Source organism: Phyllostomus discolor, chromosome 13, assembly GCF_004126475.2.
Source record: "Phyllostomus discolor isolate MPI-MPIP mPhyDis1 chromosome 13, mPhyDis1.pri.v3, whole genome shotgun sequence".
In the NCBI taxonomy this organism is placed as follows: Eukaryota; Metazoa; Chordata; class Mammalia; order Chiroptera; family Phyllostomidae; genus Phyllostomus; species Phyllostomus discolor.
Window position 1 is genome coordinate 13,142,281 of NC_040915.2, and position 14,107 is coordinate 13,156,387.

At 52.2% G+C, this 14,107-nt stretch overlaps 1 protein-coding gene across 2 annotated transcripts; it reads right to left on the minus strand.

Annotated features, from left to right (window-relative positions):
* Positions 1-2,777: 2,777 nt before the first annotated feature.
* On the minus strand, positions 2,778-14,107 carry HBEGF (heparin binding EGF like growth factor). 2 transcript variants are annotated; one of them, XM_036013804.1, is made up of 6 exons: positions 13,708-14,107; positions 13,331-13,504; positions 10,365-10,533; positions 4,981-5,136; positions 4,488-4,578; positions 2,778-4,209 (listed from the first exon to the last, which is right to left on the minus strand). In XM_036013804.1, the coding sequence occupies exons 1-5, from the start codon at positions 13,751-13,753 to the stop codon at positions 4,506-4,508; spliced, it is 618 nt and encodes a 205-aa protein (XP_035869697.1). In that variant the 5' UTR covers positions 13,754-14,107; the 3' UTR covers positions 2,778-4,209; positions 4,488-4,505. The 2 variants fall into 2 exon arrangements, with proteins under 2 accessions (XP_035869697.1, XP_028384005.1); XM_028528204.2 differs by having other exon boundaries at positions 10,365-10,536; positions 13,708-14,102.

Below are 14,107 nucleotides of genomic sequence, written 5' to 3' on the forward strand. Positions count from 1 at the left end.
ATGCACAGTGCAGGCTGGATTCGGACCCAGGTTTTAGTCAGCCTGCCCTCCATTTTCTCCCCCTGCATCCTGATACAACACCACAGGCCTTCTGTGAATCTACTAACGGGGGCAGGAGAAGAAACTCTTGGGCTCTAAGGAGTTGCTCTCTAGGATCCCTTTCATAAGATTTCTTTACTTTTCTGGTATGGAAGGAAGAGATAATAAGTCTGGCACTGAGAATTAACTCATTTGGGAATGTAGCTTGGTGGTTAGAGTGAAGGTTTGGAGGTAGGCTTCCTGAGTTTGCATCCTGCCTTTACCACTCACCTTCAGCATCTACAACATGGGTAGAAATCAGAGCACCTACCTCCTGGGTTGTGATGAGGTGTATCTGAGATGATGCCTGTAAAGTGTGTGGCCCAGTGGGCCATGCTTAGTGAGCTGGCCAATTTTGAGAAGTGGCTGCAGGTTCAGAGGCTTCCCGAGTCAGCGTGGCAGCCAAGAAGATGCCCAGGGGAGCTCCGACACGCCAAGGAGTACTCCCATCAACGGCAGGGGCGGGAGGAGAGAGTAGTTGAAAGGCAGGAAGCTCAGAGCCCACAGGAAACATTAACGAGAGAAACGAATTGTGTTCAGAACAGCCCAGCCCCGTGTGAGGGCTGGAGGCTTGAAGCTCGGAAGCAGGAAAGCAAGCCCCACGAAGAGTTCAAAGTAACTCACTGCTCTACAGTTATTTTTGACATCTGTATTATTTTCTCTGATTACCAAAGTAGTGCATTGGTACTTTGCAGAACTTTATACAATACACATTGCAAAAGAGTCCCCCATCCAAGTTTTTAAAAAATACAGATACAAAAATGCACAGGTCATACTCAGTGTGTTTTCTCAAAGAGAATTCAACAGTTGGCCAGCACCCAGATTGTGCGCCAGCACCCAGGTTATGGACATAATGTTACCAGAACAACTAAGTCTCCCTGTCTGCTCCCTCCGGTCATTACCAATCCCAATAGGAATCCCCTCCTTATTTCCTTCTTCTTAGATTAGTTTGATCTGTTGTTACTTTTATCTTATTTATTGATTGATTTTAGAGAGAGAAAGGAAGAAAGGGAGAGGGAGAAATATTGATTTGTTGGTCCACTTATTTACGCACTCATTGGTTGATTCTTACACGTGCTCTGACCGGGGATTGACATTCAACCTTGGTGTATCAGGACGATGCTCTCACCAACTGAGCTGCCCAGCCAGAGCCTGCCTGCTGTTATATTTTTTGTAAATGGAATGTACCCTTTTCTGTCTGGCTTTTCTCACTCAGCATTATGCTGTGAGATTCGTCCATGTTGCTCTTTAGTATTTTATTACATAGTTACATATAACTTATTTATTCGTTTCATCATCAAACACTAATGGGTATTTGGGTAGTTCCCAGTTTTCAGTTATTGTGGATGATCCTGAAATCACTCTCGTGCAGATCTTTTGGTGAACACATGCACTCGTCTCTCTTGTGTATACCCCTAGGGATGGAATTGCTGGAGTATAGCATGCATACAGTATTCGGCTGTGGTAGTTACTGCTGCCCAAAGTCTTAAAAGAATATTTGAAGTACATACAAGAGCTCTGTGTGGGCTCCAGGAGAACTTCAGTGTCAGAGCTGAGAGAAGAGGATGAGGAGGACACAGTCCAGTTGCACTTATCCAATGGCCTCCCAGTAGGTCTCCTCGTCTCCCAACCACCCAAGACACCATGGCCACATGACTTGCCCCAAATTCCACTTTCATCTTGTCACTCCCATCTACCTGCCCCAACAAGAGGGGCCCTTCTTTAAACCCAGCCACACTCCTGGGGCAGCACTGGGTCATGTTCCTGCTCACTTACTGGTCTTGGAGTAGGTTTTAGTCATTTCTTATATCCATTCATCCACATAACAAATGTTTAGTGCCTACCACTCGATTGCATTGTTTTAGAATCTGGGATTGGAGAAATGTACACCTGTCCTAATGGAGCCAGCACCCTAGTAGAAAAAGAAAGATACTAAATAAACAACATGTTAGTGGTAATAAGGGCCATAGAGGAAAATAAATCAATGTGAGGGGAGTAAGAGCAGGGTGGCGGGAAGACTACGCTACTGTGTAACTGAGTGGTCAGGGAAGGGCCATAAGGCAGGGAAGATCTGGATGATGGTTTAAACGACCACTCTGGCTATCTTGTTGGAAATGGGCTACATGGGAGCCAGGTGAAGGGAAGGGGCAGGAGGCCATCGCAAGAGTCCAGGCAAGAGTCGGACTAAGGTGATGGCAGTGGTAGTGACGGGAAGTGGCCGCATTGGCAGATATTCTAGGACTGATGACACTTGCTAACAGACTGGCTGTGGAGCAGGAGTGGAGTCGACGTTGTCTTGTTTCCACCAAGTGCAATGCCTGCCTTTACACACAGCCAAGGACCAGGCCCTGAGTCCACGATCTGTGATTGGATGGGTAGGTGTCTTTCCAGGTTACAACCATTCAAGCCTCCTATGTGAAAAGTCTCACAGGTACTGTGATGTAAGTATTTAGACAAATAATTGGAGTCAGACTACCTGTCCCAGCTGTCACTAACCAACTCCAACTGTGTATCCTTAGGCAAGTTACATAACCTCTCTGAGCCTCAGGTTCCCCTTTTGCAAAAATGGGACAAGAGTACCACCATCACAGGGCCATTGGTGATGCTGAGAGAGTGAGATAAGCAGGTGTGGTGTAGACCTAACATCAAATCAGGGCTTAGTTAAACCAGCTCCCAGCTCAAACAAGCAGACGGAAGGCTATGGAGTAAGGGTTATCTTTATTTGAATTGCAAAGTATAAATATGAACCAGTTTTGGAAATACAAGTTGTAACAGTTGAGAAATGGCACCAGAAACTTCCAGAAGGGACCATGACAGCATTCATTCATAGTTTCAGTGAGGTGGGTAGGTTTACGTAAGAGCTGTCCTCACCTCTACTCCAGCTTCTCTGTAGCGATTCATAGGTTATCAATTACTGAGAACAGTCAGCTCCAATGTTCCCTGTTCCTTCTCAGTCTACTTTTTCCACTAATACCTTCTCTTGATCAGCCTCTGCTGCACTGACCCCTATGTGGAGTAGCACCAGAAGAGTGGCAGGCGTAAGGGAAATGTCTTGACACAAGGGAAAGTGAGTTCCCACTCTGTGGGCCTGGGGTGATACGGGCCAGGGGCCAGGAAAGCTGCAAGCACAGAAGCCCAACCTCTTCTGAGATTGGGCAGGGAGAGGACACAGGGAAACACCGATCTCTGTTACGCTTTGACATCAGCACCTTGGGCTTTGAAAACACAAACGGTAGACAAAATTGCCTAGGCAAGACTGCAGTCCAACTCATAGAGTGGATCTGACAAAGTTAACTCCTACGTCCTGACCATACAGACCACCCCCCGCGGCACTCTGACCGTGGAAGATCTTCGGAAATGTGGACAGACGATAGCTTACTGCAGATGGGCCACAGAGCCACCTCAGATTTGTGGCAGAAGACGGTGATGCTGAGCCAGATGGTGAGGGACTGTGGCGGGGGCGGGGCCAGGAAATCCCAAAGTAACAGTCTAGGCACTTGAAATATTATTGTTAGATTGTTAAAAACTAAATAAATTAACATACATAGAATAAAATAAATATATAATTTAAGAGGCATTTTTACAAACAAAAAAAAATAGTTGTTATTTTTCCATTTGGGTAGAAGACCCAAAATTCAGAGTTCTCAGCTTAAGGTATTTCACAGTTAGCTCATCAAATCCAGCGCCGGAGGGTCCAATGGCAGATCCCTTGGTGACTACTCGAGTCTGTGGGTTTTCAATCTTTGTTACTTTCTTAGAGTCCATGAACCTTTCTTTCTTCCTCTCCTTCCTCTTCCTCCTTTCAGTCACAGATCCTGGAGCATATGGAATTTAACTGGCATCTTCATCCAGAAGACAAGTGTTTAAACGAACTTTACAGGTTAAGTGGGGTTCGCTGGAGGGGAATCGGAAGGGCCCGAGGGTCCCTCGCTTTCGCTTCCTTCTGATCCAGACCCCGTTGGACATGTTCTGTTTGGCACTTGAAGGCTCTGGTAAAGCAATTAAGGGAGGCCCAATCCAGATGGCAACTGGGGACAACGGAGTCTTCATGGCTTGTTGTGAAGTCCTTCCCCTCTGCAGAGACTGTGATCAGCTTGTGTCTTCTTGGAGGTAGCAGTCCCCAGCTGATTCCTAAAGTACAGGAGGAAGGAGGAAGGATTTTAAAGTTGGATTCAGTCTTAGGAGTCTCCCAGGTCCAGTCTTTCTAAGTGGAAAGATCATCAGAGAGGGTGTGGAAGGAGAGGGAATGAGGGCAGTCTTTTTGAAAACAGTTTTGCAGGGGTACCCTGACCCTGGGCCGCCCACCCAGGTCAAGCCAAGCCCTAGGCCCAGAGAAGGACTCAGCAAGCCTTGAAACAGAGCCCAGGAAAGGTGGTGATGGTGCCAGGGGGCAGGGAAGGGACCATTACCTTGAGCACAGGTCTCTCTCAGTGGGAAGTAGTCACTCCCAACTTCACTTTCTCTTCATTTTCCACATCATAACCTCCTCTCCTATGGTACCTGAGGAGGGTTCAGTTTTGTGAGCGAGCTGTGACTGCTACAACAGGGCACGGGTCCCAGAGAGGGTCCTTCTAAATGGTGATGCCATGGTGGTTGCATCCACTACTGGGGAAAGCCCAGAGGGATGGCAGCCCAATACACCTCTGGTTAAAGGTCCAAGTGCCCCAAGGGACCCAAACTGTCTCTAACCGCAGGCTACAATTTGCTAAGAAATTTTTACCTCATTCATACAATCCTCACAACATCCTTACGAGGACCTATCCTCAGGAATGCTATCGGAATGCTAGCCAAGAATTTGGGGAGCTTGGAGGGCTCATGTGGTCACCAGGCAGAGGACCCGGCAGGAAGAGGAGGAATGGAAGTGATTTGCAGAAAGAGCCTGCAGGGGCCCCCAACACTCACCTAAACATGAGAAGCCCCACAATGACGAGCAGGCAGACAGACGACAGCACCACGGCCACCACAGCCAGGATGGTAGTGTGGTCATATGTAGACAGGCGATTTTCCACTGGGAGGCTCAGCCCATGGCACCTCTCTCCATGGTAACCTGCGTGGCAGCTGGTTCAAGACAGAATGAAGCAGAGATGACGTCGGCAGTTTGGTCTCGCTCTCTCTCATGAACGGCCCATCTACAGGAGCCAAACCCCACTCCTCGAACCCTCAGCCTATCAGTCCCTAACAATTAAACAAGCACCTGCCCTCCTCTGCCCTTCCCCAGCAGGGACTCTTTCAAGGCCCCTCTGTGGCCTCCCTCGCTCCGCACCCCCCTTCTCCACTCCCTCTGATTCTCTGGCCTGAGATTCCTGCTCCAGGCAGGGAAAAAGAGAGGGAGGACTTCAAGGTCTCAGCTAGATGCGTTCCACGTGTGGATGATTTATTGCATGTGTGTGAAGATGGTCTGTTTAAGCCGGTTAAGGGGACTTAGTCACATGAGCTGGTGGGTTGACCTGAGGAGATTCAGTAACGCTCCCTCTAGGGAGGCCCCTCAACACTCTGACCCAGAAATAAACCGGGCCTTCCCCATCAATACTTCCCGAGTCCAGTCCCTCTCTGCCGCTGCCCAGCCTATTAATAGGTCCTGCGCCTGCGCCAGAAGTCCCTTTTCTCAAGTCCCCTTCATTTAACTCCCAGCTGCCCCAGGGTACAGGGCTCCACTGGAGAGCTCAACTTCGGCCTTTGGCCTCTGAACACTGGGCTGCGGGGTCTCCTTCATCGCAGGATAAAGCAAAGAAACCAAGGTGACATCGTGCGCAGCTGTCCTGCTAGAGCACGGAAGAACGTCAGAAACGACCCCTTGGCTCTTCTCGCTCTAGAAATAAACAAGATGACAACTGCCTCTTCTAACACAAAGCACTTCCTGGAAGCTCTTAGGAAGACTGGGAAGCGCTTACAATGAAACGAGCACATGTCTGCCCCTTCCTTTCTCTGAGCACCCGGAAACCCTTTGATGTAGGTAGGAATGCCACGGGCACAGCAAGGCAGAGCCCTTTTCCCCGGGGACACGCAGCAGGGCAGAGACGTGGACTGTCTGACCCCGAGTTCAGCGAGCTGCCCACTCACACGCATAACTGCCCCCTCCCTAATCAGGGGGTGCGGTGCACTGTCTGCCTGAGGACATCAGGCCACTGGCCACCGCAAAAGGCACTGAAAACCTGGGGACCTGTACTCTGCGCTCAGCCTCCTTTTGGGAAGCAGGTTGTGCGCCTGGTGCCTCAGAACAAGGAATCCTTTCTCCCTGCTGACAGGCACCTGGGACACAGATCCGTCCAGTTCAGGCATCAGTGGAGGGGCCAGGCTGCCCCCACCTTCCTGCCCAGCACCTCTCCTGGCCTCAGCTCCTCCTGGGTGCTTTGGGGAACACCTCACTGCAGGATAAATGTAGGTCAGTCTCCCTATACACACAGCAGAGCACACTCCAGACATCTGTCTCGTTGGCTCAGGTGGGCAAAACCATGACACCTTTCCTGCCAGGACTCAGAGGAAGCTCGCAGGAACGCCCTGGAAAAGTCCCTCATGCACAGATGTCAACAGTTTATAAGACACTATCTTATCTACAAGCTCAACTGAGACCCCGAACACCTTGGTAGGCAGGTACAGCCCCGTTTTACAGATTGAAAGACTAAGATTAAGGATCAGAGAGATGGATTTGCCAAAAGTTAAACAACTAGAAAGCGGTAGGGCCAAGACTAGGAACCAGTTTTGGCATATTCCAAATTCATGAACAGTGCAGGTCACCCCTAGAAAACACGCATCTGAGGGGTTGATAGGCTCCTGAGGCTGTCTGACTCTGCTCCCTGTTACTGCTGTTGTTATTAGTTATTATTCACTCGAATCATAAGTAAGCCAAGTACTCTGTGCTAATTTCTTTACAAGGATCATTTCAATGAATCTTAAAAACACCTCTGTGAAGTAGGACTTACTATCCCCACTTTAAAGATGAAGAGACTGAGGCTTAACTTCTTAGACAATCTGCCCAAGGTTACACAGCTAGTGAGTGGTAGAGCTGGGATTCAACCCAGCAGTCTGGATGACTTCAGAGACTGTGCTCTCCTGGGGAGGGGCGGGGGGAAGGGCCAAAGTTGAGCCTGTTTTTCACTTCCAGCCTATCATTCAAACCCCACAGGTAGTTACTCAGATGATAGAAATAAAGGCTGGCCTCAGAGCCATGCAATCCAGTTACATAATCCCTCCACCCCCACCCTGAGTCAAAAGGATAATAATGTAAACATCCTAATATTACCCACCTCCCCCTCCCTCTGCTGCAGACTCCTGGATTCCCCAGGGAAGGAGGGAGGGTGAGCGCATTCCAAACACCCCCACTCCCCCCCGTGGGGGCAAGATCGCGTGTCTTCCCCAGAGCCAGCATCAAACTGGGACATGTCCCTCCTACCCATGTCTATGACCCATTTCCGAACTTGCATTACAACAGAAGCAGGAACCTCTAGGGTCCAGAGACATCTTCCAAAGTGGGTTTCTCCGCCCACTCCGCCCACTCCAGGATGTGGAGGGGCACCATCTGGTGCAGGGGTCTCAGAACACATGAGTTCCAGACGGGTCCCGCTGCTATTTCCAGCCAGGCAATCTTGAGCAAGTTACTTTTCCCTTCCTAAGCTTTGGTTTTCTCATGTAAAACACGGGAATAATGAATGCCAATCTCACTTGAGTATTGTGAAGATCAAGTAACATGGATAAAAGCATTTAATAAGAGGTGAAGCCCCTCATACATGTTCATTATTATATACTGGACTCCAGAGGGTACTGCCCATGCCTGAGGAATGGGGCACCAAAGTCAGACAGAGGTAAAGAGAAGGGGCTTGCGATCCCTCCTCAGCACCTGGCCGGGAGGCAAAGAGAGCCCCCAAGCCCGTCCCTATGCCAGCTCTGAGTCCTCCTCAGCCGCACTGCCCCCGGGTCTCCTCCAGCCACAGGAAACTCTGCAGCCACTATCTGGGTCAGCGGGCAGTCAGGAGCCCCAGGAAACTGCTCTTTGAGGGCAACTTTTGGCTGGTGACACAAAAGAGCTTTCCTGTGGATGGTGGCTGCGGACGGCTGTTTTAGGAAGCCGGCTAGCCTCAAGCTCACCACAGCAGCCTGGACACACCCTGTGGTGGTTCCTGGGTCTGGAGGCAAGGAGGAGCCACAGAGGGCCCCAGATTTGGTGTCCAGATGTCCCGCTGCCCCAAACCAGGAGCTCTGCATCTTCTCCCTGCCTTCTGCCCTGATACCAAGGGCTGGAGGCAGGAGGCAGCCACACCAGACCCAGAATCCAGCCTTTTCAAAATACGCCTACGAAGCAAATACGAAGTCTTCATATCAGATTGCCCTTCTCTCCGGCTAGTAAAAGCCTTTAGAGACCTCCAGGCGAACAGCTGCCCTCTATAAAACCCCGCTCAAACTCTGTGAGGACAGATGGGGAAGAAGGACGCAAGCCAACACTGAGAGCAGCCCGGGGACATAAAAAGCATGTTGGACTAGAAGTCAGGCACCTGAGTCCCTGTCCTGTTTCCATCCACTTATTTAGCTGTTGATCTCAGGCAAATCACTTCCTACTTCCTGGCTCCGGTTTCCTCATCTTTCAAGTAGAAACAGCAAGCGCTGCCTACCCAGCAGAGGGCTTCTGAGAATACCACACAGGACCACATCTCCCCGTGCCCTAGAATAGCTGACATGAAGTAGATGCTCAACATACACCTACTGGACTCAACTCATGTTGCATGTAAACTGTGGAGCTTCAGAGTGAGGAAGAGGAGCATCTTCACAGTTATCATCACCATCCCTAGGGTCACCATGGCCCCGGGCACCCCTATCTGGGTTCTGTGGGCTTAGGAGGTGGCTGGAGCCCAGCTCTCCAGGACGGTGGCGCTGCAAGGGTTCTCAGCTGAGCAGTGGAAGTCCACCCACCAACGCCCTAAGCCAGTTTGGCCCAGGCGGATGCCTGGCCTTAGTCCCTCTTGACTACCCTCGGAGTCACTGCCTCCGCCCTGTGCCAATGATGCCATTTTATAAATTTAAGACAAACATTTCCTGCCTCATTCCAAGACCTTTGGGAAGGATTACTTGGAGACTGTCTCTGTCATTCTTCAGCAGCCCCCTCCCATGTCAAGCTCCTGATGAGGATGTTATAGGAGAGGACACATGAGTGACCATGAACCTGGTGGGGAGTAATGAGTCTGTCTGCCACGTGCCAAGTACCGGGCAGCTCGGCTGTGTGAGATCAGACGGGACAAGGAAGCTTTAAAAAGCCAAGGGATCTGCACCATCACAGCACAGGAGATGCCAGGCAGCCAGTCCTCTTGACAGGTTGGGAGGTGGTGTGCACCCAGCAATCTCCTGGCCATGGCCAGAGTCTCCCAGGTCACAGAGCCTGCCTCCCCACAGGGCCTTGTGCCCAGCAGGAGAGAGTGGATGTTTACAGCCTGACTCGGGTGTTGGCCTCAGGCACACTGGCGACATTATGCCTGCCAAAGAGTGTGGCAGTGCCGTCATCCCTGAGGGGTTGCCAAGACAGCCGTTTGCTGGGTTTGGCCTAACAGATCAGCTGGGGAACCCATGGCCCCTCCACCCACACCCCTGCCCGGGGAAGGGTGGTGCTGCCTGCCTGGGGGCTGATGCCTACTGGGTCGGGTTCCATTTCCTGCGAATCTTGCACAAAGGGAGTGTTCTCCCACCCCTTGGCCAAAGGCCAATACCCAGCATGTCCCCCACCTCCTGGCCCTTGTTGGGGGGAAGGTGGAGGGAGGAGGAGGGGTCCTCTCCACTCCCACGATGATTGCTCTCTGTGCAGTCCTGCCATGCCTTAGAGTCAACCCACATTAGCTCATTCTTGTGCACGCATGTTCGAGTACATGCACACCTGCACAGCATGTATCCAAATGGACCTCATATCTGCCTGCCGGGCTTGAGAAAGGAGGCCACAGGAGCCCTGCTCTGCCTGAAACACTCTGCCATGTCTCCTACTGGCCTGTCCCATCTGGAGTAGGCATGAGGCAGGAACGAAGGGCCTGCCTTCAGGTGTCGGCTCTCCTAGCCATATGCATATTCCTGAGCAAGCAGGAAATGTCCCCAAGGATGCGAGAACGTCACAGACCCACACCACAGGAAATTGCATCCTCTGCGGGGGAAGCCCCTTCCTCTGACTAAAAATATTTCCCTTCCTCCCAACTTCCGCCCAGAGGTTGAGAAGAAACTGGGTGGCATTATGAATTCAAGGAACAGTGACAACCAGGAACAGCCACATGGCTGACAAAGAGTGGGCCGACAGGCGGACTGGAGGCAGGGACACTTACACACAGGATGGGGACCGGATCTCCTTCACATATTTGCAGTCTCCGTGAATGCAGTAGTCCTTGTATCTGCGAAGACACGGGTCTCTCTTCTTCCCCTTGCCTTTCTTCTTCTTTTTCCCACGCTCCTCCTTGCTGGGTGTGGCCAGAGCTTGCGGCTTGGAGGAGAAAGCTACTGCAGGAGATAAGCGCTTGGTTAGGTCTTTGACTCCCGGGAGAAAGAATCAGAATAGCACAGTGTCTGAAAGGAGGGTGTACTCTTTGATCCCACCTGAAGTCAGAGGCCTGGGAAGGCCCGTTGGCTCTGTGCCTCCCAGGGACTGAAGGAAGATGGGGTGGAGCCCCCAGAAAGTAGTGGAGGAAGTAGAGGGTCGTGGGGGTCCCAAGGAAGGCATTTCACAAACTCAGCTTAAAATCTTCATTCCAAGAATGCTACCTCCTCTTGAGTAACTGCAGCTGACTGGGCAACTCTACCAACCTCACCCCCACCTCACCCTCCATCCCACCTCCTACTGCCCCACGCCCACTTGGTTCTATTTTGGCCTTAAATCATTTCCTGATACTGCACTCAGTGCTCCAGTTGCAGGAAGACAGCGTCAGAGATAAAAAGTGCTGCTGCAAAAGGTTCTTGAAGGGAGGGTGTGTATAGGGAGGGTGTTCCTCAAGTAAGAGCAGTGCCCATGTCCAGGTGGCCTCCTCTGGGGGACCTGTTAGCACCAGAGCCCGCGAGCCCAGTGCAGAGTCAGGCTCAGGGACAGCAAGCGAACCATCCCTGGTCAGGGCCTTGCTTTTCTGGCTTCAAGCAAAATATTTACACTACTCTGTGCCCTTTGCAGCTCACCACTTCTCTCAAAGGTCCATTTATATTGACCCCCAAAATGTCCTGTTTATAGCTCCCTAGGATGGGGAGTACGGTGTGTACAAGTGGCGGAAAGATGAAAAGTAAGGAACTATCCAGAAGGTACTGGAACAACGATGACCGCCCCCATGTTTCCAAAGCAGAAAACCACCTCACACAGACATCCCGCTGGGACTGACCATGGGCGACGCTCATCAGCCCAAGGGTCCAACACCAGTCCCTCTCTTCCCTGCCCACAGCAGAAAAAAAAGGGGCCCACTGTTCCAGCTGTAGCCCTGTGTCTGGCAGACAGGTGAGCACCAAACGTCAGACTGGAGCCCGAGGCCCTCAAGTCAAAACAGCATGGCTTTCCATTTCAAGTGAAATACTTGAGGTCCCAAAAGGCAGTGACTTGGCCAAGGTCATACAGGGTTGGGATCAGAAATATGGTCTCTGGACTCCACATCCAGTGCTCTTTCGCAATACACTAAGCTGCCTCACATACCCCACCCCCTCCCCGGACAAGTCTGGAGCACCTGGGATATTGAGCCAGGAATGAGACAATGAATGGGCTCTGAGGTCAGCAGACCTGAGCTCCCATTTCAGCCACATGACCTTGGACAAGGTGCTTAATCTCTCTAGGTCTTGGGATTTTGGGTAAAAAGTGGACAGTGAGAGCTCCCATTTCAGAGGGTGGCTATAAGAATTAACCAACCTGTAGTAACATGTTGAATGCCTAGAACACAGTAGGCACTTAAAAAATGGTAACATTTATTTTAAGTGATAGGATACCCTGAGAAACAATCTTCACCCAGCAAAGCCAAGAGACGGGAAGAGATAGGTGCCAGCAGTCCCCAGTTCCCTCCAGTGCAGACCCAGGCCCCTTCTGAGCTCAGAGGGCGAGGCAGATGCTGAGAGAAACTCAAGTGACCAGAACTGTGGTAAAACTGGGGCAAATAACCCAAGCCAATGAGAAAGGGGAGGAGAAGAGTGACAGGGTGACAGCCAGTCTCCTATCCGGGAGAGGGAGCAGTGAGTCAGGTCTGCAGAGGTATGAGGAGCAGCTGTGTGGGTGGAGGGTGAGTCACAGCCCAGCTCTGCCCGGCCTAGAAGGAGAGGGTCAGGGGCATTCACCGGTGACCCCAAAGGTCTACCATGAGATGATAAAGGATGACAGCCCAGGTTCAGCTTTGCAGCAGAAGCTTCATTTTACAAAGCAGAGACAGCACCCCAGGGAAGCCCTGTGTAAGGAGGGAAGTGAGTGGCTGGGGGTGGAGCTAGAACAGGTGGGTATCTTTCCAACCAAATATAGTCATTCCGGTGCTCCAGGGCTCAGTCCCTGCTCCACCCTCCTGAATTGCCGCAGGTGGCTGGGGCTAGGGCAGTAGGCAACGCCAGTGACTCTGGACTCCAGTGACTCTGGACTCTGTCCTGTCTGTTCCTATACCCAGCCACAGCCACATCTGCCTGTCGGAGGATCCCGCTGGGCCCTTCCTCCCTTAGAGTTTCTTTCAGGAACTCAAGGGGTCAGGAAGTCTCCAGACTTTGGGTAGGATTTGTAGATACCCAGCATTTCAATACAGCTCCTTAGGGACCCGGCACTCAACATTCATAGCCTTCCCAGGGAGGCTGGCTTCACCTGGGGGGACCAAGAGTTTCTCATTTCCCTCTGTTTCCCCAACCTGGAGACAAGTGGATGGAGAAGACTTACACTGCATACCTACTATGTGCCTAGCTTCTCCTCGTCTGTTATTTTTTTACAGTCATTTGATGTGGGAATTAGGACTTGTGCCCATTTTTACATAGAAACTCTGGAGAAAGCATCTCAATCATTCCTTGTTCCTAACACCCAACTTACCTCTGAAGCATGTACAGACCCCAGACACCTTGCCTGCCTCCATTTGCTCCAAGGTATCCAGAAAGGCAGCAACTTGGCATATGGCAACCAAGGGCAAAAAAGAGTGCGACCCCTACTCCAGGATCCCTCATTACGCTCGCCAGGCCAATCAGCTTTTCCTTGAAGTCCATGAATACTCCAAACCCACAGGTGTGCCCAAACAACATGAATCCCGGATCTGCTTATTCTTCACCTGCCCACCGGGGTCTAAAGATAGGCAGCCACCACACCCACCTCTGAAAAGGTCCAGGTCGGCCTCTTTCAAGTCCAGGGCTTCCCGGCCCCGTCCGCCTCCCGGGGTCAGCAGCTGGTCCGTAGATTCAGTGGGAGATGCCAGGTTGCTGGTTCCACCCTCCATCCCTCTACGAAGCCGCTCCAGGCTCTCTCCGGTCACCAACGCTGAGAGCACTGCGAGTGAGGGGCAAGGCCGCATCAGACCCTCCGCTGAGACCCCCGGTCGCCACGCACCGATGCCAGCGCCCGCCTACCAGGGAGCACGGGCCCCACCAAGTGGCCCACGCCGGGCGCGCAGCAGCGACCTTCCCCGTACCCCCAGCAAAGCGTCCCCACCCCCCGCCCCCGACCTCCGGGGGCGTCGGTAGCCCTCTCACCTGCAGCCAGAAAGAGCTTCAGCACCACCGACGGCAGCAGCTTCATGGTCCCGGACCCGGCGAAGGCGGCGCGGCAGCAATCACTTTGGAGGCGGCGGCCACCGGGCGCAGGCACGGGAAATAGGGTGGGAGAGGAGCAGGAGATTCCGCGGGGCACGGACTGCTGCCGGCCTCCGGGTGCAAGTCTTGCTGGGACCTGCGCAGATCTAAAGGCCCCTGGGTGTCTGTTTGCTCACTCCGTCGGTCCGGGCGTGCTTCTGTCTGCCCAAGCCCCTGCGCCCGAGTCAGGGTAGCCAGCTGCGTGGTGCGCGCAGCTCCCTCGATCGACTGAGCGCTCCCGGCGTGCGGCCGGGAATAAGGCTCCGCTAGGCGCCGATGCTCCGCCCCGCCTCGCGCCGCC

Excerpts from the sequence above, each read along its gene's own strand:
- HBEGF (XM_028528204.2), bottom strand. The coding sequence starts at position 13,753 with ATGAAGCTGCTGCCGTCGGTGGTGCTGAAGCTCTTTCTGGCTGCAG. Across the intron at positions 13,505-13,707 it reads GAAGCTCTTTCTGGCTGCAG|TGCTCTCAGCGTTGGTGACC; the intron begins GTGAGAGGGCTA and ends CCTCACTCGCAG. Across the intron at positions 10,537-13,330 it reads CGACCTGGACCTTTTCAGAG|TAGCTTTCTCCTCCAAGCCG; the intron begins GTGGGTGTGGTG and ends TATCTCCTGCAG.